Here is a 24,078-nt window from a genome sequence, read left to right on the forward strand (position 1 = left end):
GGCTATTACAATCCGCTCCATATATACTATTGGATTCACATCCTTCACACTTCATACCTATAGAGCAGTGTTTCTCAACTCCGGTCCTCAGGGCACACTAACAGGCCAGGTTTGCAAGAAAACTGACAGGTGATATAATTTGCTGCTCATTGATTGCAGTATTCTAGTCTGCATCTCCCCAAGTTAATACTTAAAATCTGGCCTGTTAGTGTGCCCTGAGGACCGGAGTTGAGAAACACTGCTATAGAGTATGTGCAGTCACTGTCATTCTCTCAATGTCAGAGGCCGGTCATTCACCGGGCAACCTAAGCAGGGGCCTAGGGCATGGTGGATGGTCAGGGGGCCCAGCTACAACCTTCATGCTCCTGTGGCAACCAAGGGACAGTAGCCTAATCAGTCAAAGCTGTGCAACTGCCTGTCACTTCACAAGGAATTATGCATTTGTAGTCAGTTGATGTTTGATGGGGACAATTGCGTACAAACTGCAAATGGAGCTGCTTCTCTGTATCTATTGCAGTCTTTATTGTTGTCAACGAAAGGGATGGGGGGGGGGGGGTAAACCTGCTACTTTGTCTGGGACCCGATTAGGCCTTAATCTGTCCCTGGTCAGTAGCATTGAAATACCATAAAAATTTAATTTTTGTAAGAACTTACAGTAAAATTATTTTCTCTGAGTCCTCTGACAGACGCAGCTCTGAAAGTTTCTTCACTAATGGGACGTCCCATTGAATTGTAGGCATGAGGGGTGGGAAGAACGCAACCAACAACTGTTAACGTTTCAACAAGTCTAAAAATCGTAGCCAACAGGGCAACAGAAGCTCAACCAACATCAACAGGAGCTTACCCCAAAACAAAAATTCACCCCTGAAAGAAAACACTCAGTCTCTTCAGCAAAATGCAGCCTGCAAAAAAAACATGCGGCCAAAGGAAGCATCCGAGGATGCCAGCAAATCAAACTTGTAGCATTTTGTATAAGTGTGTACAGACGACCACGTAGCCGCTGTACACGCCTGAGCCACAGAGGCCTGATGGCGAAAAGCCCAAGTGGCACTTTCCTCACAGGGAAAGTTGGAACCTGACCCTTTAGTGAATAGGCCTGAACCATAGGCCGTCTGATCCATTTGGATATGGTTGCAGCAGACGCCGCCGAACCTTTATGAGATCCTTCTGGAAGGAAAAACAGAGAATCAAGACTTGCGAAAAGATTCTGCAGCCAACAGGTAAACCATGATCGCCTGAACCACATCCAGCGAAAACGGCGCCAGCGGTCAGGAGCCCAGGGAATGAGGCCTTCACGGGGACCCACTACAGGGAACCCCCCCAGGACAAAGTAACATCGACACCCCTTCCCCCAGGCATTAGTTACCGCTATAGCGCCTCCAGCGGGAGCAGGAGGGCAGGACCTCCTGTCAGGTCAGGGGATTATTTTAGGAAACACAGCCCTTTAATCCCCAGGAGTGGGCCCACAGCTCCCCTGCATCTGTCCCAGGGACACGGGGGCTTACATCTCTCACCATATCATGGACCATGGGGCTCCGCTCCGATGCATCTCGCCTGCCACCCTGAGTGGGGGTGCTACCAGCCAAGAGGGGTACGCTGCAACTCAGGGCGTTCCAGGTTGAGGCGTCCTGGCAAAAGCATCTGTTCGCTGGCTCGTCCCCATCCATCGGGGCTCTGTCGTGGCGAGGCCTGGGCGGACCACAACCTGCTCACACTCGTTGGCCAGGCTGGGAGACCATAAGGATGTAGATTATCCAGTGCGAAACCTCGGCCCGGCTGTCGCTTGTAGTTCACCAGGAGGATCCCCCTGACACTAGCTAGCGATAGTGAGTAAAGAAAAACAAACATGTCTTAAAAGAAAAGAAAAAAACAGACCGTAGACCCAGCAGTAGGTCCTACTCCCAAGCTAGGCAGCAAGAAACTATGAGCACGTGTGGCTGGGGTCATGTGGATAGGACGGCCCCTAAAGGCGTGCCTAGTGAAAGCTTTCACTGCCTAGCTTTCCTGAAGAAGGATCACATAACCCATTAGTGAAGAAACTTCCAGAGCTGCGTCTGTCGGGGGACACAAGAGAAATGTAATTTTATGGGCTGCTACGACTAAAATGATTGCTGGGACTGCCCTGCTAGCCATGCACTGTGCTGCTCACAGCAACATTGGAAGAGGTAATGTACACAAAAATCTGAAGACATTTAGAATCATGAACATAACACCAGAGTCAGAAAACTGAGAACACAAAGGGAATTAAAAAAAAAAAAATCATACTTGGGTATAACCAGCCTGTCGGATTTTTCATGTGATTATTGACAGTGGCTGTTATAGCTGCCAGCAACACTGTTCTCCAGACCAGGATAGCTCCCCCCCCGCCGGGAGAACACAATAGCTCTGTGGGAGGGATTTCCCATCAACACTGACTGTGTTGATAGGGGAATCCAGCAATTTTCTTTCCTGCAACCATAAAATTGAACCATTAAATTGCACCATCTATGGCCAGCTTAATTCTAACTGATTACTTTGCTGTACAGTTAGAATCCTTGTATCTTTAGAAACACTTTAAAAAGCTAAACACATTTCAGGTGGGTCAAAACGAAGTATGTTTATAAGCATAAAGTGCCTGTTCCATACGCTTCTGATGTTTTTCACAGTTCCGTCCTGGTCTCTTCTCTAGGACGGACCAGCTATTGGGAATATTGCCCTTGGTGGCACAGGAGCAAGGGATGTCCTGAGCCCTGCACATGCGTAGCACTATCTCGTTACCAAAGATGACCCCAGCAGAAGCAACGCTCTCCATCTCCCATCACATCTGCTCAGCAGAGCATGCACATTGTGAGGGGCTCAGAAGGACGGTGCTCCTGTACTACTAGGGGGCGTTCGCCCTAACAGCTGGTCTATCCTAGAGAGGAAGACAGGATGGAGCTGTGAAGTGTTTGGGGCAGGCTTCAATCTGGGCACAAATGGTATTGGAAGACCATAAATGTATATTCTTAAAAGTAAGGTTAGTTGAGAATTACCGAATGATGTTTGTGGACTTTTTGTTTCTTTTGTTTTTTTTAAAAAAAGGTGAACTAACCCTTAAAAAATGCTTTTTTATTTAATAAAATGTTTGCCCCTTGCACCTAGGGCTGTCGAACTGCAGTGTCCCCGCTTGGCTTTTTAGTGTATCCAGCCCCACTGCAGGCAGGCAGCCTGCCAAAGTTTATAACAGGCTGCAGCTGGACAAAGCTAATGGTTGTACTGAAAGAAAGGGACTTTTGTCCCTGAACACACAGGGCCCCAAATGCCAGGACCACTTATTACAGCCCTCAGCCATGTCCAGTCACAACCTGCCATAGACTTTGACAGGCTGCCTGCAGCGGGGCTGGAGGCTGCATCTGTCCCTTTCGGGAACAATAAAATGCCAGGAGAAATGAACTGCAGCTGGATAGCTCCGTGTGCAACAGGCGTTAAACTGAAAGTGTCTCCGGGTAGAAGGGAGACCAGCGAAAGTCAGTTTGCTGATCTCCCCTAGCTAGTAAGAACCTAGAAGTGACTGGTATTACATAATTTCCAGCTCTCACGTTCCCTGGCGGCTGTGTGTTTGGTTTGCTTCAGTAGAGGACAAGGGACACAGATCTAATACATACCTAATAGCTAAGTAAAGAGAACCAGTCACAGCAAAAATGTTGATGGCGTTGCACATTATACATATTTACTTACATTTAACTTTAAACTGATGATCTGTAGGAGCTTTAAAGCCTTTCCTATGGGAAATGCTGTGTATTGCAATCCTGGATAATAACATTGAAGTCTGTCGCCGTTTCACAGGTGCACTCAATTTAAGAGTAGAATTAAAGGCAAAACTTTTTTTTTTCCATTTTGGATCGAGTAAGGGAAAACATTGTACAGAGCAGATAAATATAACATGCTTTACCATCACTTTAACGTTTGCAAAAGGGTTAAAGTAGAATGCTTGTACATACCATGGCGGCCTTCTGGCGATGGGTCTGGAAGAAAAAAAAAAAAGTTAATTTCCATGAAAATCCAGTAAATGAGTAAAATGCAAAAATGGACAATTATTGGAAAATACGGAATTAAAAACAAATGATCAGCAATATTCCCAACTATCGCCAAACTGTGGACACAAGGAACAGTTCTAATTTTTTGAACTGAAAATGACTTATTTCTAAAGAAAACCCTGAATAGTATACGGATGTATGGAAGTTCTGGAAACACAGCAAACATTCTACAAATACCCTCTCACTTTAGTTAAAGTAAATCTAGTATCATGTGAAGCGCATTCATGCTAAGTAATGTGTAGTTCTAACACTTAAAGACATTTAAGTAGAGCTATAATCAAAAATGCATTTTTTTTTTTTTTTGGATAAAGTGAAGGTTATAGTCCCTTTCAGATTTTTTTTTTCACCATCTGTATCCCATTGCAGAGATTTCCCTTCACGTTCTGTCCCATAGCCAAACAGGAAGAGAGAAAATTCCTGCAAATTAAGGGAATTCCTTGGGGACTCCCAGGTCACCAGAACTAGTGTCTCCATTGGAAGATTTCCCCTCTATCAATTTTCTGGGGACAACCCAAAATTTAGGGTTTTCTTTTACTTTCCCTTTCAATGATCATGGTAAATAGGACAAATAGAGGGTGAATCTCCTTAATGGGGCACAGACAGCAATAAAAACTGACAAATGTTCTAATCCCTCTCCAATCTATCCAAAACTAAAAAAAAAAAAAGTTTTGCCTTTAGTTCTCCTTTAATCTCTCTTAGAGATCAGAGTAGTCCAGTCCCCCTAACAATGTCTTCATATGCTTTTCTCTTTAGAAAGACCGTGCTCTTTGTTCAGGCATCATCTAGAGTCACAAATGTCTAACACAGATCAGCCTCTCATCTTGTGACTTGCGACAAAGTTACAACGTACAGGTGCATCTCAAAAACTTAGAATATCAAAAAGTGAATTTCAATAATTCAATTCAAAAAGTGAACCTCCTGTTTTATATAGATGCATTACACACAGTGATATATGTCAAGCATTTCTTTCTTTTAATTGTGATGCTGATGGCTTACAGCTAGTAAAAGCCCAAAATTCTGTAACTTAGAAAATTAGAATATTGTGAAAGTTCAATATTGTAGACTCCTGCTGTCACACTAATTAGCTAATTAATGCAAAACACCTGTAAAGGTTTCCTGATCCTTTGAATAGTCTCTCAGTCTGGTTCAGTAGGTACACAATTATGGGGAAGACTACTGACTTGACAGTTGTCAAGAAGACAGTCATTGACACCCCCCACAAGGAGGGTAAGTCACAAAAAGTAATTGCTTAAGGAAGCTGGCTGTTCACAGAGTGCTGTATCCAAGCATATTAATAGAAAGTTGAGTGGGAGGAAAAAGTGTGGTAGAAAAAGGTGCACAAGCAATAGGGATAACCGCAGCCTTGAGAGGATTGTGAAGCAAAGGCCATTCAAGGATTTGGGGGGAGATTCACAGGGAGAGGACTACAGATGGTGTCAGTGCTTCAAATGCCACCACAAGGTCCCAGAGTCTGAAGGAAGAGTGGAAAGGCACATAATCCAAGTTGCATGAGGTCCAGTGTGAAGTTTCCACAGTCAGTGATGGTTTGGGGAGCCATGTCATCTGCTGGTGTTGGTCCAATGCGTTTTATCAAGTCCAAAGTCAGCACAGCCCTCTACAAGGAAATTCTAGAGTACTTTGTGCTTCCCTCTGCTGACCGGCTTTATGGAGATGCTGATATTTTCCAGCAGGACTCTGCACCTGCCCACACTGAGAAAAGTACCAATACCATGTCTATTGATCATAGTATTACTGTGTTTGATTGGCATGCAAACTCATTTGACTTAAACTCCATAAAGAATCTGTGGGGTATTGTCAAGAGGAAGATGAGACACAAGACCCAACAATGCAGAGGAGCTGAAAACCCGCTATCAAAGCAACCTGGGCTTCCATAACACCTCAGCAGTGCCACAGGCTGATCACCTCCATGCCATGCCACCTTGATGCAGTAATTTATGCAGGAGGAGACCCGACCAAGTTTTGATTGCATACTATACTGTACATGGAAATACTTTTTAGTAAGCCAACATTTACTGAATTAAAAATCTTTTTTTTTTTTTTATATATATATTGGTCTTATACAATATTCTAATTCTCTGAGATACTGAATTTTTGGTTTTCAAAGGCTCTAAGCTATAATCAAAATTTAAAAAAAAAAAAAGAAATGCTTGAAATATATCACACTGTGTGTAATGATAATAATATATAAATACAAGCATTTCACTTTTTGAATTGAATTATTGAAATAAATTAATTTTTTGATATAGTAATTTTTTTGTGATGCACCTGTACAGTCAATCACCGGAAGAGAGGAGACTTAAAGGGTAACTCCACTTTCATAGGGAAAATAAACAAATAAAAAATAATATAGCGTTTACAATTGCAACTTAAGTCCTATTGTAATTGGATGTTCTTAAAAATTACCTTTCCTTTTAACCTGCAGCACTGTAATTTTCTGTAAAATGCAATATGGCTACCTGGAGTTGTTCTGTACACAGAATGTGTACAGAACCGCCCCCCAGAAACATTTCCTGCTTGTGTGATTGGCTCACTTATTTTCCCCAAAGTCTGCACTAAGATACAAATAAGAGTTTGGAATTTCCTGCAACAAAAATGTACAGTAATTATTGGTGAGATACTCCCAATAGGAAATCACATCTGAAAAGGGATGCAGGCCCAGTAGCTTTCCTCAGTGCCCTGCAGGTGCAGCAGCTGGTTGATAATTATGAAACCACTCCCATTAGACTTGCTTAGCACAGAGGAACAGTCAGTGATTTTCTTAGAACAAAAGGTAGGAATCCAACTAAATTATGTAAAATCTCTGCAATGTACAGAGATCACCCAGAGGGGAATGTTTTTTTTTTTCTCAACTAAAGTGGAGTTACTCTAAGCAATGCTTTCTGCTGCCTGCAGCAAACTGACATTATAATCTCAGCTAAGGCAAAATCAGTGGGCTTGAGTATGAGGATTTTTTTTTTTTTTTACATAAAATGGTGATACTGTGTCTGTACACTGACATGTCAGGAATGTGTCCATGCAGACATGCACAAGAGCTGTACGGTCCATTTTAAAAAGCATTTCCCTTCTGGAACCCCAGCATTGGCTCCTGTGTCGTCCTCACATGCCCGGGACCAGTAGGAAGGCGTTCTACCACTGAAAGTGACATAGAAGTTTAAAACATTGTGAACAGGCAGAGGTGTAAAAAGGAAATCACAACATGACTACCTACAAAAGGTATGCGAGTACAATTCAGCTGTTTCTACATGTTTACACAAGGCGTGGAGATGGAGAATTCCCTCCTACCAGGAAAAATCTTTCATGTTTTTATCCGTGTTCGTTCTGGCATTCCATGCATGCATACTCATAGCACAGAGCACAACATGGGGGAAGGGGGGAAGGACAGAGTACACACCCTATGTGGAGACAGCTAGAATAATGGGGTTTTTGTACTTACCGTAAAATCCATTTCTCTGAGTTTACAGACACAGCGCTCCATAAACCATAACTACTGAGTTATATTGCCTCCTCCAGGAGTAGGACTAGGAGTAGGCAGAACAAAAAACACCTGGTTATGCCCATGGGCCATCCTCCGCTGGTTTATAACCCCTCTCTGCTCTATGCAATCAGTTTAGTAGCCAGCAGTATTAGAAGTATCAGAACTCCATAGGAGGGGTGGGTGCTCCGTCCGAACTCCGAGAAATGAATTTTACGGTAAGTACAAAAATCCCATTTTCGCTTTTGTTCGACGGACACAGCACTCCATAAATGCTAACTACTGGGACGTCCAAAAGCAGTGCCAAAAGGAAAATGAGGGGTGGGGAAAATAATCCAAGTCCAAACATAAGAGCCCTTAACCAGGACACAGGAGCCCCATCCGAAAAATAAAAGTTTAAAGAAAAAACACCCCTCAAGGGGGAACAACCCCTCCTAAACAGCAGCCTGCAAAGCTTTGCATCCAAAAGAAGCATCTGCAGATGCCAAACTATCTACCCTATAGAATTTTATGAAGGTATGCACCCACCGACGGCCAAGTGGCCACCTTGCAAACTTGCAATATTGATGCCTGTTAATGGAAGGCCCAAGAAGCACTCAGCTCCCGAGTAGAATGCGCCGTGACAGGGAAAGGTGGAACCTGGCCTTTAATGGAATAGGCCCTAATCTCCATCTTTCTAATCCATCTGGATATGGTAGCCAAAGAAGCGGACAGCCCTTTTCTTGGTCCGTCCGTAACAACAAAAAGCAAGTCTGACCTCCGAAAAGGACTCAGTAGCTGCCAGATACACCTGAATCGCATGAACCACATCCAAGGTATGCAAGGCAAATTCCTTGGGGTGAGCAGGCTTGGGAGACAAGGAAGGCAACACAACGGCCTTATTGAAATGGAATCCAGAGACAACTTTGGGCAGGAATGATGGACGGGGACTAAGAGCTTTATCCCTATGGACCACTAAATAGTGACTGCGACAGGACAATGCCGCCAATTCCGATACCCTGTGGGCCGAGGTAATAGTCACCAAGAAATGTCACTTTCTGGGATAATGTAGGCAAGGGAATCTCCTAAATATTCTCAAATGCAGGTTTCTGGAGAACCAAAAGTACTCAATTTAAATCCCATGGCGACAAAAGAGACTGTACAGGTGGAGCAACATGTCAAACCCCCTGAATGAAGGTACGAACTTAAAAGTGTGTGGCTAAGGGTCGCTGAAAGAAGATTGCCAGGGCAGACACCTGGCCCTTGATGGTACTCAAGGCCAACTTCTGATCAACGCCCTGTTGAAGAAAGGTTAAGATCCAAGCCACGGAAACGGATCGAGGTTGAGCGCCAATCGTCTCACACCAAGAAATGTACGCTTTCCACGTACAATGGTATATCTTGCTGGAAGAAGACTTCCTCACCTTCACCATAGTAGGGATCACTGATCTAGACAAACCTCTATCCCTCAGTACCTGGCTTTCATTAGCTAAGCCATTAAAACCAGAGACTGTTAAGCAGGATGGTAGATCAGACCTTGGGAAAACTGGTCTTTTCTGGGAGGAAGCCCCCAAGGGACGTTTATGGCAACCAAACTGATTGGAAGAGCCCTTGATTCCTCGCAGGAATTGCGAAAGAACCCTTAGTCAAGGATGATACTGGCCTTACCGTGGCACTTGGACACCTGTGGTGTATGCCATAGGAACCAGTGATCTCGCCACGAACCTCGGGATCCTCCTGTGGAGCCGAACCTGCTCAAGGAACTGCATGTATGACTGTGCAAACAGAACTGTCTTGAAGGTGGATACCACCAGACTCAGAACCTGTATGCAAAATGGGAGAGAGAACCATTTGTGTGACACCAGCCCATGAATTCTTGCATGTTGTTCCTGAAATTTGTCCAGAGAAAGGACCACCCTGGTCAGAATTAGAATCAGACCTAGGTAAATCAATTCCCTGGACAGGGATAGGGGGGGACTTTAGGTAGTTCCGACATCACCTAAACCTTTGTGAGGATTTATTTCCTGCACGGAGACTCAAGACCTAAAAAACCTGAAAAGGACAAGCTTTTTCCCCCCTTTCTGGGTACCCCTAAAAGCATCATCTCATGGATCCATTTGACGCTCACGAAAGAGGTCCACGAGGCAGAAAACCAACAAAGATGTCCCCCCCGCCCCAATAATGGGTGAGGGCAGACCTTCATGCTGAAGGGGTTTTGTCTAACTCCAGAGAAGCTAGATCAAGGCTTACCAGACCAAGGATGCTTGGAACCTCCCACAGAAAATTTGAAAGATCCATTTCCCTTATTCTCCGTCCCAGAAGCACAAAATAATTTTCTATGTGCTGAGAAGGAGGGCCTCCATCTGGGACGAGGCTCCTTCCCTTTCCTAGACTATGGCACCAAGGTACTTCCTACCCCCCTCATACCCTTAATGATGTCATCAAGGGTAGCCCCAAACAGGTGATCGCCTTGAAAGAGCTGATCAATGAGAGCTTTCTTAGAGGCTTGGTCTGCGGACCAATTTTTAAGCCACAGCACGCGCCTAATCACCACCGCTGAAGCAGAAAGTTTGGATAGCACAGGGGCTATATCCAAAGCTGCATCACATAAACTGCAGCCCGTGGACCAACTGGTCTGATAAACCAACATAAGAAGCAGGGACCTGCTTATCCCCCAGGCCCTTTTTTAAAGTGACTCCTTAAAAGGGTAACATACAGGAAAACATTTGCACCCCAGACTTTAATGAATAAAAAAAAAAAAAAAAAAAGACATACAAGTACGTGAATTTCCGCTGAAGGGCCTTTCTGCCACAGTACATGTACGTGGGGCGGTCCGGAAGCGGTTAATACAGCTTTTAAAAAAATAAATAAAAACAATGCTGACCCACTGTCTGCACTGCTGATCTTTGCAGAGCCACTGTTGTCAGAAGAATCTTCTGCTTCTGACACTATAAGAGTTGGGTTTCAGGCCCCCCTGCATGCTTTATGGTTGCTACCACTGACCACATCATCACTACAGGACACAGAAGGAACCATAGTGCTCAGCAGGGGGAGAATCCGACACATGTGGAAGGGTCAGATGCTGAAGGGTCTTTGGTACAGGACACAGACTGGCAGTACACATAGCAGAAAAAGCAAAGTATTAAAGTAGATGTAGAGCTTAACGGAAGAACATTTAATTTGCTGAAGCACTGTGTATTAAATACTTATTTTTGGAATACTTGTTTTCATCTCTTGTTGTATCTCAGTGTTGCTGATCTCCTGCTGCCCTCTTTTAGCCACTTCCTGTTTGCATGCACTCCATCAAAGTGTTCAAAAAGTAATTGTTAAAAGAGAAGTTAAAAAAATTAAAAAACACCTTGGTCAACTAGGTGGATGCAGCATCGATCCAATGCTGCAGATGTCCCCGGTCGCTTCTGCAGTGAGAGCTGAGCAATCAAACACCATTGATCGCTCAGCTCCCCCCTCTGCGCTGAGCAAAGAGCCATGACTGTCAGTCATTGGCTATCTGCTCTGCCCCTCCAGGGCTTACTGGAGGGCCAGGCTGTGGAGGAAGTGGCTGGCTCAGGCTCCTCACAGCGCAGCTAATCAGGATCGTTCCCCAGCCTGGACGGTGTGATGTCAGCTGGCAGTGGGCTTTAGCCTGCTGTTGGCTGAAAATGGATCACAGGAGTGCAGAACAAACTGCACTCCTGTGATCCATAGAAATACAGCCAAAAAAGCCTTGGTCAAACTTCTCCTTTAAGCTAGCCATACCAATACAAATTTTGGTCAGCTCCTGAGGTTCACTTAGTGGGTGACCCTGCTGCCCACCTCCGATCTACCACCCCTTGGCAGGAGCCAGGATAATATGGTCCCGCCCAGCTGTCATATTACAATAGGCCAGGCGGGAAGGGGTTAAAGTAAAATTCTAGGCTAAACCTAACTTGCCTTAAAAATGTTCCCTCCATTCTTCTAAGACATTTGCTAACGAACCTGTGTAAGAAAGATGTATATACTTATTTTCAGGCCACTCCAGTCCAGTCACATGATTCACGAGTCACCCAGTGGAGGCTGCTGCAGGGGAGAGGAGAGAGCACTCGACAAAGGCTCTGTAAGCCTGCAAAAGCCTGCAGCGGTGACCCATAGGCTTCTATGTCCCAGCCATTGTCAGTGGTCCCTCCTCTCCCCTACAGCCGCCAGGGATTGACACAGGTAAGCCGGATCATGTGACTGGACCAGAGTGAGCTGACAAAAAGGAAAGTATATACACAAATCTTTGTTGCACAGGTTAGCCAGCACAGGTTTTAGGAGGGAGGAGGGAACATTTTTAAGACTAGTTAGGTTTAGGTTGGAAATAAACAGAGCTATGCAACCTTGTCTAGGACCTGCTTCAAACTGATTGAGCAAAAAAGGAGCAGCGGCAGGTTGGTGAGGTTATCCCGATTATCCCTGTGCTCCCCCATGTGTTTTACAAGTGCCAGTCTTGTTTGAAAGCCCATATTTTCTGAGAATATTGCCCCTCCCTCCTAGTGTCTCTGAGTGCTGCTGTGCAAAGCAATACAGGACGCCGTCCCCCTGGTCACTTCTAAATGCCTGCTTTGCTGGGGACTCATTGCATCTTCCTACCTGATGGTGTGATGCTTTCCCCAGTTGAGCTTTCCAGAGTTGCTGTCCCTTCTGGAATATCCCCGCTGGTTGTTTTTGCATCGGTGATAGGTGACACCGGGGTGCTGGTTTTGCTGACGACATTAACGGTGGTTGGGGCAGCAGTGGAGTTGTCGAACAGTGTGTGATTGCTGAAGTCCGAGTCATTGCTTGCAGGGATGTGCGTGGAGATGGGGGCGGTAGCATTGATTGTAGGCGCCAAGATCACCGGCGGCGTGGTGGTGACTGCTTGTGTTGGCTTGGGGTCTCCTCCGGCATTGCTGTCTGTAGTGGGTTGGAGATTGAGGATGTGTAGCGTTGGACCAGACGTAATATTGAAAGGCGCTATGGTGGGAGACACTGAACATACAAAGGCATATATGAATATGTAGATCTAACTTTCACACAAAAGACAATGTGTATTTATAAAAGGTGGAAAATACTGCATTATAACCACAAGATAGGAAAGAAGTATGCTCCTCATCTCTATGTCAGTCAGCACCATCTAGTGAATGTGATCCTACCTGTATTACACTTCCTGTTCTAGGGTGACAACGTTTACATTATGCGCTGTACCTATAGAGCAGTGGTCTCCAAACTGTGGCCTGATGCGGCCCTTTGCTTTCCTTTACATGGCCCTTGGAGCACTATTTCTCCTACTGGGCACCAATCTTTTTTTGTTACATATACATTTTACACAAAAATATAAAAAAAACAAGGGAAATCTATTGTGTGCGCGCCCCAAAATGAACTTAAAATTATTTTTTTGCTAAAAATATGTGCATGATAAACTTTGCTTTAATCTATCAAGTAACAAACCTTTCTAACCACTACTTATTTTCTCCAGGGTTTCTGCTTTCAGAAAAACTGGATTTTTGACTTACCGTAAAATCCTTTTCTCTGAAGTTCATTGACAGACGCAGCTCCATATTCTTAACCATTGGGTTATGCTGCCCCCTACAGGAGAAGGACACTAGGCAGGAAAAATCTTTACCACACCTATGAGGCAGTCCCTGAAGGCATACACCCACACACTCTGCTATAGAATTCAGTTTTGATGCAAGCAGTCTCAGAAGTAAAAAAAACATTCCCCTCAGAAATAGAGGGACGGGTACTACGTCTGTCAATGAACTTCAGAGAAAAGGATTTTAGGGTAAGGCAAAAATACAGTTTTCTCTATCATTCATTGACAGATACTGCTCCATATTTTTCTTAACAATTGGGACTTCCCAAAGCAGTATTTGCAGGAGGGGTGGGAAAACAACGCAGAGAAAGAACGGAATACCCCAAAGGCTAAACTTAGCCAACCAGGTAACACAGAGCTCAACCAGGAACAACTGGAGCTCACCTAGAAAAAATAAATACACCCTCAAAGAGAAAAAATTTCTCTTTTAAACAGCAGCCTGCAAAACCTTGCGGCCAAAAGAAGCATCAGAGGATGCCAACACATCTACTTTGTAGAATTTAGTGAACGTGTGCACAGACGACCAACTTGCCGCCTTGCAAACTTCTATTACTGACGCCTGATGGCGACAGGCCCAAGAGGCACTCCGAGCCCTAGCAGAATGCACCTTCACAGGGAAAGGTGTAACCTGACCCTTAAGTGAATACGCCTGTACCACCATCTGCACAATCCATCTAGGTATGGTCGCAGCAGACGCAGCCAATCCCTTCCGAGGTCCTTTTGTGAGGACAAAAGGAAAGTCTGATTTCCTGATAGACTCAGTAACCGCTAGGCAAACCCTAATTGGCCGAACCACAGCCAAAGAATGCAAGGCATTTTCCTTGGGATGCTTGGGCTGAGGACAGAGTGAAGGCAGCACAATGTCTTCATTCAACGGAAATCAAAAACCACCATAGAAAGAAACTACTGATTAGGTAGAAGAAGCACTTTTACTCTGCATGCAGAGGTAATAGCCACCAAAAAGGCTACCTTCTGTGACAGTGCAAGCAGAGGAATCTCCCTAAGTTATCAAAGGGAGGTTTTTGAAGAACAGACCGTACCAAGTCAAGATCCCACAGAGGTAACGGGGACCATATCGGAGGAGCCACATGACAAATTCCCTGGATAAAATGTGAATCAAAGAATGCGTAGCTGTCCGAAGCTACACAGGTACTGGACTGAGGTCCGCTCTGCTATTAATAGAACTCTGGGGATAGATATACCGGGGGACCCTAAACATTGCCTTCTGGGCATTCTGGACCTACAAGTGGAAGACAGATACCTGCGGGAGGCGGCCTCCCGCGCCTTGTTCCAAGCTCGCCTACTTATACTGCGACAATGGACTGCACCTGAACCTCCGACCTTTAGGATGTGGTTAGAGCAGATGGAGGGCACTCTCAGGATGGAAAAGGTTATATACCAGCATAGGGGATCTCCTCAAAAGTTCTCTAAAATATGGGGTACTTGGTTGAATTGCCCGGGAATGGCTCCTAATGACCTCATCCTGGACCGTTTTTTTATCTTAATTGTGTGAAGATGAGTTGGGGTTGCTGTGGGATGACTGTTTGTTGCACTGGGGGAGGATTGGAGGGCAGTGATATTGTAACTGGCATTGTTGTTGGGGGTTGCCTGATTCAGGGAGATTGTGACGTATTTGTTATGTATGGTAATGGTGATTTTTTTTACTATTCTGCCTGAACCCTGTAATGTTGTTTACCGTTGTGATGTGAATTTCTCTCAATAAAAGACGTTTTCTGATTTAAAAAAAAGAATGCGTAGCTAAATGGCGTTGAAAAAACACCGCGAAAGCAAACACCTGGCCTTTAATAGTACCCAAGACCAACTGCTGCTCAACCCCTTTTTTGGGGAAAGCCAATATCCTAGCCACTGAAAAGGAGCGTGGATGCACCTTAATCGATTCACACCATAAGATGTACAATTTCCACGTACGATGGTAAATCTTCCTGGAGGTAGATCTTCTAGCCTTCAACAGTATAGGAATCACTGAGTCAGAAAGACCCCCTATCCTTTAATACCTGGCTTTCCACAGCCATGCCGTTGAAGCCAGCGACTGTAAAGCAGGATAGAAGATCGGCCCTTAAAGCAACAGATCTTTCCTGAGGGGAAGTCTCCAAGGAGCTTCGGCAACCAACCTTACCAGATCTGCATATCAAGACCAGTGAGGCCAGTCTGGGGCCACCAGAATGACCGGAATCCCTTCCGCCTCTATACAGCGCAGAAGACTCGGCAGAATTTCAGCGGAGGAAACGCATAGATCAGCCGATACTAACCCCAGGAAGCCACCAGTACGTCTGTGGCGTCGGCCAGAGGATCCCAAGACTTAGCTACAAGCCTCTGTACTTTCTTGTTGAGCCAAGAAACTAACAGGTCGACTTCAGGTGTCCCCCACCAGACAAACAGGTGAAACAACTCCGGGTGCAGGGACCATTCCCCCTGATCCAACACCGAACGACTCAAGTAATCTGCCTGCAAGTTCTCAGCTCCAGGTATATGCACGGCGCAGAGGGCTGGAACAATATTTTCTGCCCATATTAAAATCTCCAGCCACCACCCAGGCTGCCAGGATACTCTTGGTGCCCCCTTAATGATTGAAGTAAACCACAGCTGGGGCATTGTCTGATAGAATCCGAACTGGACAACCCTGCAGATGATTTGTCCAATGATTCAAGCAAGGCTTCAGAATATTTTTCAGGATATCTTTCAGAGTCCAGGTCCCCTGGACACACAACTTTCCAAGTTCGAAGAACCGGCACAATTACCCTTCACCGCCTCTCATAGATCCCTTAACCGATCTGAAGATAGGCTTAGATTGGACAGGAAAAATTTGTCCGATGGTCGGGAACTGAATTCAATCTTGTAACCTGATCAGAGCAGCTTGTGGGCCCATTTGTCCTGAATCAAGGAGATCCCTGGTTTCGGACAGAAAACGATGATGTCCCCCCACCCCAGATACAGGTGAGGGGGTCCCTTCATGCAGACAGAGATTTGTCCGCAGATCTGGAGGGGCCTGTTCTCGGCTTAACCGACCACGTCTTCTTGGAACAACCAGATGACCTAAATGGCTTAGGGCCTTTCTCCTGCGTGCTGAAAAATAAGGGCCCCGTCTATTATGCGGTGACTTGCCCTTAGCGGATAGAGGAAGAAGAGTACTCTTCCCATCTGTGAGTTCTTTGATCAGTTTATCCAACAAAGACCCAAATAGGCAGTCCCCCGTAAAGGGGGAGAACTGATACAGCCTTTTTTGAAGCCTGGTCCGCAGACCAGCATTTTAGCCACAACATGCATGGTTACCATTATTGCGTTTAGAACTCCACTGACTCGCGACAATTTTGTCACAGTAGGTGGGAAAAGGGAGTACCTTTGCCACTGTTAGGGGATCTGCGGGCCCCGAGGGGACCGGCGCCCCCATGTATTCAGTGCATCCATCAGCGCCCTTGCATGAGCATGTACAGTAAAGGAATCATCCTCACCACAGACCACCCGAAGTGCATGGACACAGACCCAGTAGAGTCGCTGGATGCCAAGCTCACCCTGAGAACATAACAAGCAGGGGAGGTCGCTGACCGCAGTCCCGCAAGGAGACGCTGCTAAAATTCCACAAAAAGACCCCTATTAGACATAAGGGTCGACACCATAAATGACATAAAAGGACACAGCCCCCTATAAAGGGGAAGATGGGGCCACCCGTGACGCAGACGAGCAGGCAGAGTACCCCCACACAACAATACCCCAACGGCGCCCCCCAGGCAGGGGGTGGACACCCATCCGCTGCTCTATCGCCCCACTCAGCAGCGCAAACAGCCCGGTCAGCCAGCCGCGAGTAGGCTGGAAAGCTGAGGCCTCAATTTGGGGCCTGATCCGGTCGCGAGTCTGCCGTCAGCTCTGTCAGCTTGATCAGCAGTTTTGGACAGCTCGGTTAGGAGCTTGAACAGCTTGGTCAGTCACTCAGACAGCCAGCTCAGTCAGCGAGAAGTCTGCCAGCCGCGGCCCCAATTTTTAGCCGGATACGGCTGCGTGAGGCATCCAGGTTGTATGCATCCCGGCGAGGCGTTTCACTCACGGGCCAGACCCCATCCATTCAGGCTCTGTCGTGGCGAGGCCTAGCGCGGGGCTATAACCTGCTCACGCTCCCTGGCAGGACTGGGAGACCTTAAGGATCTAGGATGTCCAGTCCGAAACTCAGTCCAGCTGTTGATTGCAGTTCTCTCAGGAACATAACTAGCTAAAAAAATGAAAATTTTAACCAAGGTTCCCTTTAAATTAAAAAAAACAAGCAAAGACCGAAGTCCCAGCTGGGAACTAGGTCCTAATCTAGGAAGAAACAAACTGAATCCTCTAGCAGAGTGAGTGGGTATATGCCTTCAGGGACTGCCCCATAGGCGTGGTAATGTTTTTTCCTGCCTAGTGTCCTACCCCTGTAGGGGGCAGCATAACCCAATGGTTAAGAAGAATATGGAGAATTTAACTAGTCTTAAAAAAAAAAAAAAATGTTTTGCCTGAACATGTACGAAAAAATCTCCAGCAACAAAAGGGTTAACGCAATGTAAATCTCAGTTGTAGGAGACAAGCGTACGTTAGATTCAGAATACATATTACTAAATGTTTGCTGGACTCAGAATACATAAGACATTTAATTTGTTTTTGTAATATAAACATTACAAAACTATTTATTGCCCCATGACCCAAACGTGCAAATGCAGGAAACTGTTTTTTTTTTTTTTTTTTAAACTGCAAACACTAAGGGCAGGTTCACCACCATGCTTATACCGTGCATTCCTATTTAATCCCATGCGGTTCTGTGTGGTGCGATTTCAGCCCAATCATTTTAAATCGCACCAAAATAGTGCCCTTATTTTTTTTTTTTTAAAACGCACCATAACCAAATTGCAGGGTTATAGACCAGCGTTTGGGGTGTCCTTAACTTTCTATTGACAACCGCTGCAGATGGAGTGGGTTTCACATGTGGTCTAAATCACACAGGAACGCACAGCACGTCTGTGCGGACATGGTGTGAACCGCCCCTTAACTAATCTGTGTTTATATATTTTAAAAATTGTCTCCATGTATTGTTGTAATGATATAAGTAAAGAAGGGCAGCCATATCTGCTTATCTCATTTAAAGATTTTGATTCCTAAAGCCAGCCATAGACTGAGCGATTTTTTTCCTGCAACCACGATTTGCAGAAAAGAAAAAAATTGTTCAATTCCCCTATCAAAACAGTCAGTGTTGATGGGGGAATCCCTCCCGCTGAGCCATTGTGTTCTCCCGGCGGAGGAAGCTGTCCCTGCCAGGAGAACACAGCAATTATTGCTAGTGGCTATAACAGCGGCTAGCAATAATCGCATGTAAAATCTGATAGGCTGTTGATTGATCAACACTCAGACTGCCCAAACATGGTTCGAGTCTCTCTCAAAATTCAAACCGTCTGTGGCCAACTTGAGTCTGCTATGCTAAACATTAGAGGTTGATTACTGCTCCCTCTTGCAAGTCCATGGGGGTTGATTTACCAAAGGCAAACAGACTGTGTATTTTGAAACTGCAGTTGCTACAGTGCTTAGTAAATGAGGTAAGGCTTCACTTTACAAAGAGAACCCAATCACAGGCAAGGAAAACTAAAAAGAAAAAAAAAAAAACACAACTATTTTTGCTTGCGCGATTGAATGATGGAAGTCAGCAAAGCTTCCCCTCATTTACTAAGCTCTGGGGCAACTTCACTTGCAAAGTGCATGGTCTACTTGCCTTCATTAAATCAACCCCTATGAGTCAGCTGACCAAAAACAACGCACTCCCTGTGCAGCAGAGTTTTACTAAACCCAAGATCTCCCTCTAGTGGCTGTTCTACAATTGTTAATATTAACTATTACACACAAATGCAGCGCTTAAGACCTCTTGAAAGTCCAATATGCAAATGAAAAATAATCAAGAAAAAAAAAAAGAGTTCATAAATGTGCAAAAATGCAGGAGAAGTATTAAGAACCTGCTTATCCTTACCTATATCTATCATGAGAGTCTATGTATGGTGGTACATGGGGATTCTAATGTAAGGAAAATGAAAGTGGGGTCTCTGTTGTAAGGGTGAACTCTGGGGACTCTGATGTAAGGGGGGGGGGACTGAGGACCCTGATTAAAGAAGAGGGGACTCTTGGGACCCAAATGTAGGGGGAGGACTTTGGAGATGCTAATGAAAGGGGGGTCAAGCCTGGGGGGCACAGGCCTAAAGCTGTAAGGGGCCCCAAAGTTTCTGATGACTGCTCTGTTCCCCATACACTGAGATGATGGTTCCACATACCATTTCAGGATTGGATGATGATACCTGGAGACGAAGCCATCTCCTGTAAACTTCAGCCAATCCATGAAGAAGAGGTATCCAGTCAATGAGGTGCCATGCTGTGCGCAACATCACTTCCTCCCAGCTCCCTAGTCATTCTGCACATGGAGCTAACATTGACAAGGAGGGAAGGAAGAATTCCTGTACTGGCTGCATTTGGAGCCCTTATTTTTATTTTATTTTTTTTTTGGGGGGGGGGGGGGGGGTGCAAGTAGCTGGTCTTGCCTAGGGCATAAAATAGTCTAGCACCGGCCCTGCTGTAGGGATCGGCACCACCGATATATTGAGGGCCGATATGCACTATCCCCGATATATCGGAATCGGCCCCTGAGGTTACCGATATTGCCGATATTTTGGGAAAGTGCTTGTACCGGAGTGATGTCTGCAGCTAGAGGCATCACCCCGGTACCGGCGTCCATAGCCGACGGTCGGCTGTCTTGTAATGTCAACCCCCCGCCTTCTACGGCTCGCCCAGGTCTTCCGTCCCACCGGGAGACCCGGGCATCCTACCTGCACGGCCGCCAAAGACCCGATCAAAGCCGCATTCGGCTCTGATCGGGTCTCCATGTAAAAACCCGGAAGTGAGGTCATGACATTACTTCCGGATACTCGGCGACAAATTCCAAAAAATGACCGCATTCAAAACAGCCAAACTTGGTGTTTTGAATGCTTTTAAGTGCAGAGGAGGGGTTTGGGGTCTTTAAGACCCTCAGATCCCTCCACAAGGAGTACCTGTAAAAAAAATAAATAAAAAAAAATGTTTTAAATGCCTGAAAATATCGGCAGATAACGATATGCGATGACCAAAATATCGGTATTAGCAATGAAAAAACTATATTGGTCGATCACTACTTTTGGGTAAGGGTCAGTGTGAACGCTTTCCTCCGGTGGCGGATTCCTAACACTTCTGCATGCATTTTTGCACACTTATGGACTCTTTTTTTGGAATAATGTTTTCATTTGCATACTGGACTAAGAGGCGCTGCATTTGAGGTTTCTTAAACCAGGATTATAGTCTCAGCAGCTTTTGACTATATAATTTTAGTGCGAGTGATTTCTTGGTTTTTAGCATTGTCAATATTACCTACAATGGCTAACCCACAGAAGTAAGGAACAACAACAAAAGTTGTGTAATGCAGCGATTGCAGAGTACCGGCCTTCCTTTACTCACCTGTGGTGACATTGTCTGCAGCCAGGCACATCAGCGAGCACACCAGCAGTATAAACACATGCCAGGGATCCATGTCACTGAAACACACAGGATTAGGATAATTAGTACATATTTAACTGGCAACCAAGGCAACAGTACAGAATGAGCTTAGAAGCAATTTGAACTTTAGTCGCATACATGCTGCGTTTGCTCTGGCACTAAAACCAACACCAAATCAAGAGCACTGAGAGGCATCTGAGGTCACTGCTGACTGTGGTTAAATCCCCAACTCCAACCAACACTTAAAATGTGTTTATGATGGTGTGACGTGTTAGAACCTCAAATGAAGTTTATTCGCTTAAGGCCCCATTTCACGCCAGCGGACTGATCAGGCCCGTCTGTCCATTTTTCAGGTGGACCCGATCAGATCACCCATTGATCTCTATGGGGCGGCGGATGTCAGAGGACAAAGGTCTGTTTACACCCGCTGGCATCTGATCCGATCCAGGCCTCTAAAAATCGGACAGATGGAGATAACATTCGCCATCCAACCAGCGGATCGGACAACAGTTGGATGGACATGCAGTCAGCTTCCATCTGACCGCCCCAGAGAAGAGAGCGAGCTGTGTCCGTGTTCGCTTTGCATAACGGAGACAACACAGACCTGTCATCCGCCTGCCCAGCAGGTTCAGGAGGAGAGATCCCTCACTGAGCAGGCTGATCCGCTTGGAGGGATCTGCTTCATCTGAAAGGGGCCTTATATTTTACCTTTCCTGGTTCATCTCCTTCTCCCCCTTCAACAAACTCCTGAAAAATGTCAACAAAACCTGCTTTTATTGCGAAACGTATTTCTCATTGGGCCGTGCAATCACTGGGTCTCTGTGCTTTTCTAGGCAATGCAGGAAGATCATGGCTGGTGGGACCTATGAAAACAGTTGACCACCCTAGATTAATGCCTACATGTGTTGCGGAGCCTCAATTTACTTTGATTTCGCTGCACACAGTGAGCTTCTCAATTTGCATTTAGCACCTGCAGCAAGTCAGAGCCTGCCTTATTTCCTAGCTGAAAGACGTTCAGCATCATCTAGCCCTTTCCTCTTCAGCCTAACAGTCCCTGGCCCACCCCTTTCAATTAGTTGGATTTTAATTCTTTCAGTTTAGAAGGCTTCACATCACAAGTGGGTGGTATTTATCACAGGTACTTCTATAGTGCTATCAATTATGCAGCGCTTTACACATATATTGTACATTCACATCAGTCCTTGCCCTTAAGGAGCTTACAATCTAAGGTCCCTAACTCACATACATACACATGCTAAAGCTAATTTATCCAGAATCCAATTAACCTACCAGTATGTCTTTGGAGTGTGGGAGGAAACCGAAGTACCCGGAGGAAACCTACGCAGGCACAACAATAACATACAAAAACCAGGCAGGTAGTGCCGTGGTTGAGACTCGAACCCATGACCCTAGTGTTGCCAGGCAGAGGTGCTAACCACTTAGCCACTGTGCTAAGGTGGTCTACATAAAAATTCAGCCTACCAAGATCAGCCCACGCCTTTACATTGGCATCCAATCATCAAAGCATTTTGATATTTGCATAACTCCTCCCAAGAGCTCGTCCACTTCTTGCATCAGCTCCATTTACAGCACCCTGCTGGCCTCTCCCACCAGCCCCGAAATAAGGTACGTAATGAAAATGGAAGGGTTTTATTAAGAAATGTATTTAGCATGTTGACAATGGGAAAGCAAGGAACCAGGGAAGGCAAATTAAACCTTTATGCCCACCAACACTGTGTGGATCCCAACAATGTGAAGGATGGTTTGGGAGAATATCCACTTGAAGGGATACTAACCAGAGAAGTGTTAATTGCCATAATTCATTCACATAAATCAGGGGTCTTCATACTATGGCCCTTTAGTTGTTCAGGAACTACAATTCCCATCATGCCTAGTCATGTCTAGGCATGATGGCCATAGTTTGGAGATCCCTGACATAAATCATATAGATCATGCCAGTAGATTTTAATCCTCCTCATTGCTACAGCGGCATTGTGGGATCACACAATCTTTCCCTGTTCTTTGGCATCTGCCGGGAAAGATCTTTGGGAGGGGCTTATATTTCTGTAGTGTGAGTCAGTGTCTGGTCAGACCTGATTGGTGCTGTGCCAGTCACACGAGAAAAAAAAAAAAAAAAAAAAAAAGTTTGGAAAGAGAAATTTAAACTAAATAATAAATATCAAAAATCGGGTATTACAGCTTCCTACAAATCTTTATTGAACATCAAATGTATATTTGTGCGTTAATTTCATGTAGGTGGAGTCAAAGATGATTGACACTAGCTTTCATTTTGTTCAGACAGCATTTGCATCCAAGGAGCTTTTACAGATAATGGCAAATACAAATATATTTAATACAGATTTATATTAAAACTAGGCAATTTTTGTGAGATTTTTAGTGAACGTAATTAGCATATTATTTCCCGCCCCTATAGTGTTTAGCAACGGGAGGACATTGAGGATAATAAAGGGAGGGAGGGGAGTGTCATTTACCACTGTGCACATGCCTACATGTGTGACTGACATGTGTGCCCACATGTGCATGTTCTGCACAGGTAAGAAAAAGGAGGAAATGAACAGCATAGAATGGAACTGAAACTGGAGCATGCTCAGTAGATGACAACAGCTAGTCTACACAATCTTAGGCTGCAGTGGGGACACAGAAACGATGGGAGGGATAGCTGAAAGCAGGATCAACCAGGTAAATTTCACTCTAAACAAATTGAATACTTTAGTGTCTTTGTGATTAGGATAATGGTAAACAGAACAAATCAAGAGAATAAATCTCCCTAAGAGGGGCACAGCCAGCAATAAAAACTGACATGGGTTAAAATCTCTCCACTTCATCCAAAAGAAAAATAAGGTTATACTTTAGAATTTTGGCACATTCTTCTGTACAACACACCTGACTGTTCTATGTAAATTCAATGATTCATGCAGATTTCCCTGGACAGCCATGGGAAAAACATGGCGTCTGTTTTGCAACCTTGACCTTCCATGTATGAGACGAGTGTGTCACAACCTCACCGCAAACAATGCAGAAACTCCATTACAGCACCAACTGTCAGAGGACAGATCCAGATAAGAGGGAGATGACAAGCAATGTGCTTCTGAGTGGAGGGGAAGTTCAAACCGCAAAGTAACAAAACAGATCATAAACAATACAAAGAAAAGGACAGCGAGGAATCTGCAGTATTACGGCATAGTGGGTTCAATACGCAAGAAGAGACATCACCTCAAGGCTCTTGTAATGGCAATAATGCAATATATGGCAGCTTACTAGTGCTCAGATGTGGAGGCTGCATTAGTTTTCGACTTCCAGCTTTTTTTTCCCCCTTAACTTTCACCTGGTGATCCTGCCAGGAACACTTCCTGCCCTAGGGTGACAACACTCACTGCACTATATCTATGCAAACACAGTGT

General features: G+C 45.1%; 1 protein-coding gene across 1 annotated transcript in view; it reads right to left on the reverse strand.

Moving 5' to 3' along the window:
* Positions 1-20,696, reverse strand: part of PTPRA (protein tyrosine phosphatase receptor type A) — a 70,059-nt gene extending 49,363 nt beyond the window's left edge. The window contains exons 1-3 of the mRNA XM_082263991.1: positions 20,618-20,696; positions 12,136-12,513; positions 3,960-3,983 (exon numbers count right to left, since the gene is read on the reverse strand). Coding sequence (XP_082120117.1) covers positions 3,960-3,983; positions 12,136-12,513; positions 20,618-20,690 — 475 coding nt within the window. The 5' untranslated portion in view covers positions 20,691-20,696. The remainder of the gene's footprint in view (positions 1-3,959; positions 3,984-12,135; positions 12,514-20,617) is intronic.
* Positions 20,697-24,078: the final 3,382 nt, after the last annotated feature.

The sequence above is a fragment of the Pelophylax lessonae genome, assembly GCF_965119305.1.
Source record: "Pelophylax lessonae genome assembly, chromosome: 1".
Lineage (NCBI taxonomy): Eukaryota > Metazoa > Chordata > Amphibia > Anura > Ranidae > Pelophylax > Pelophylax lessonae.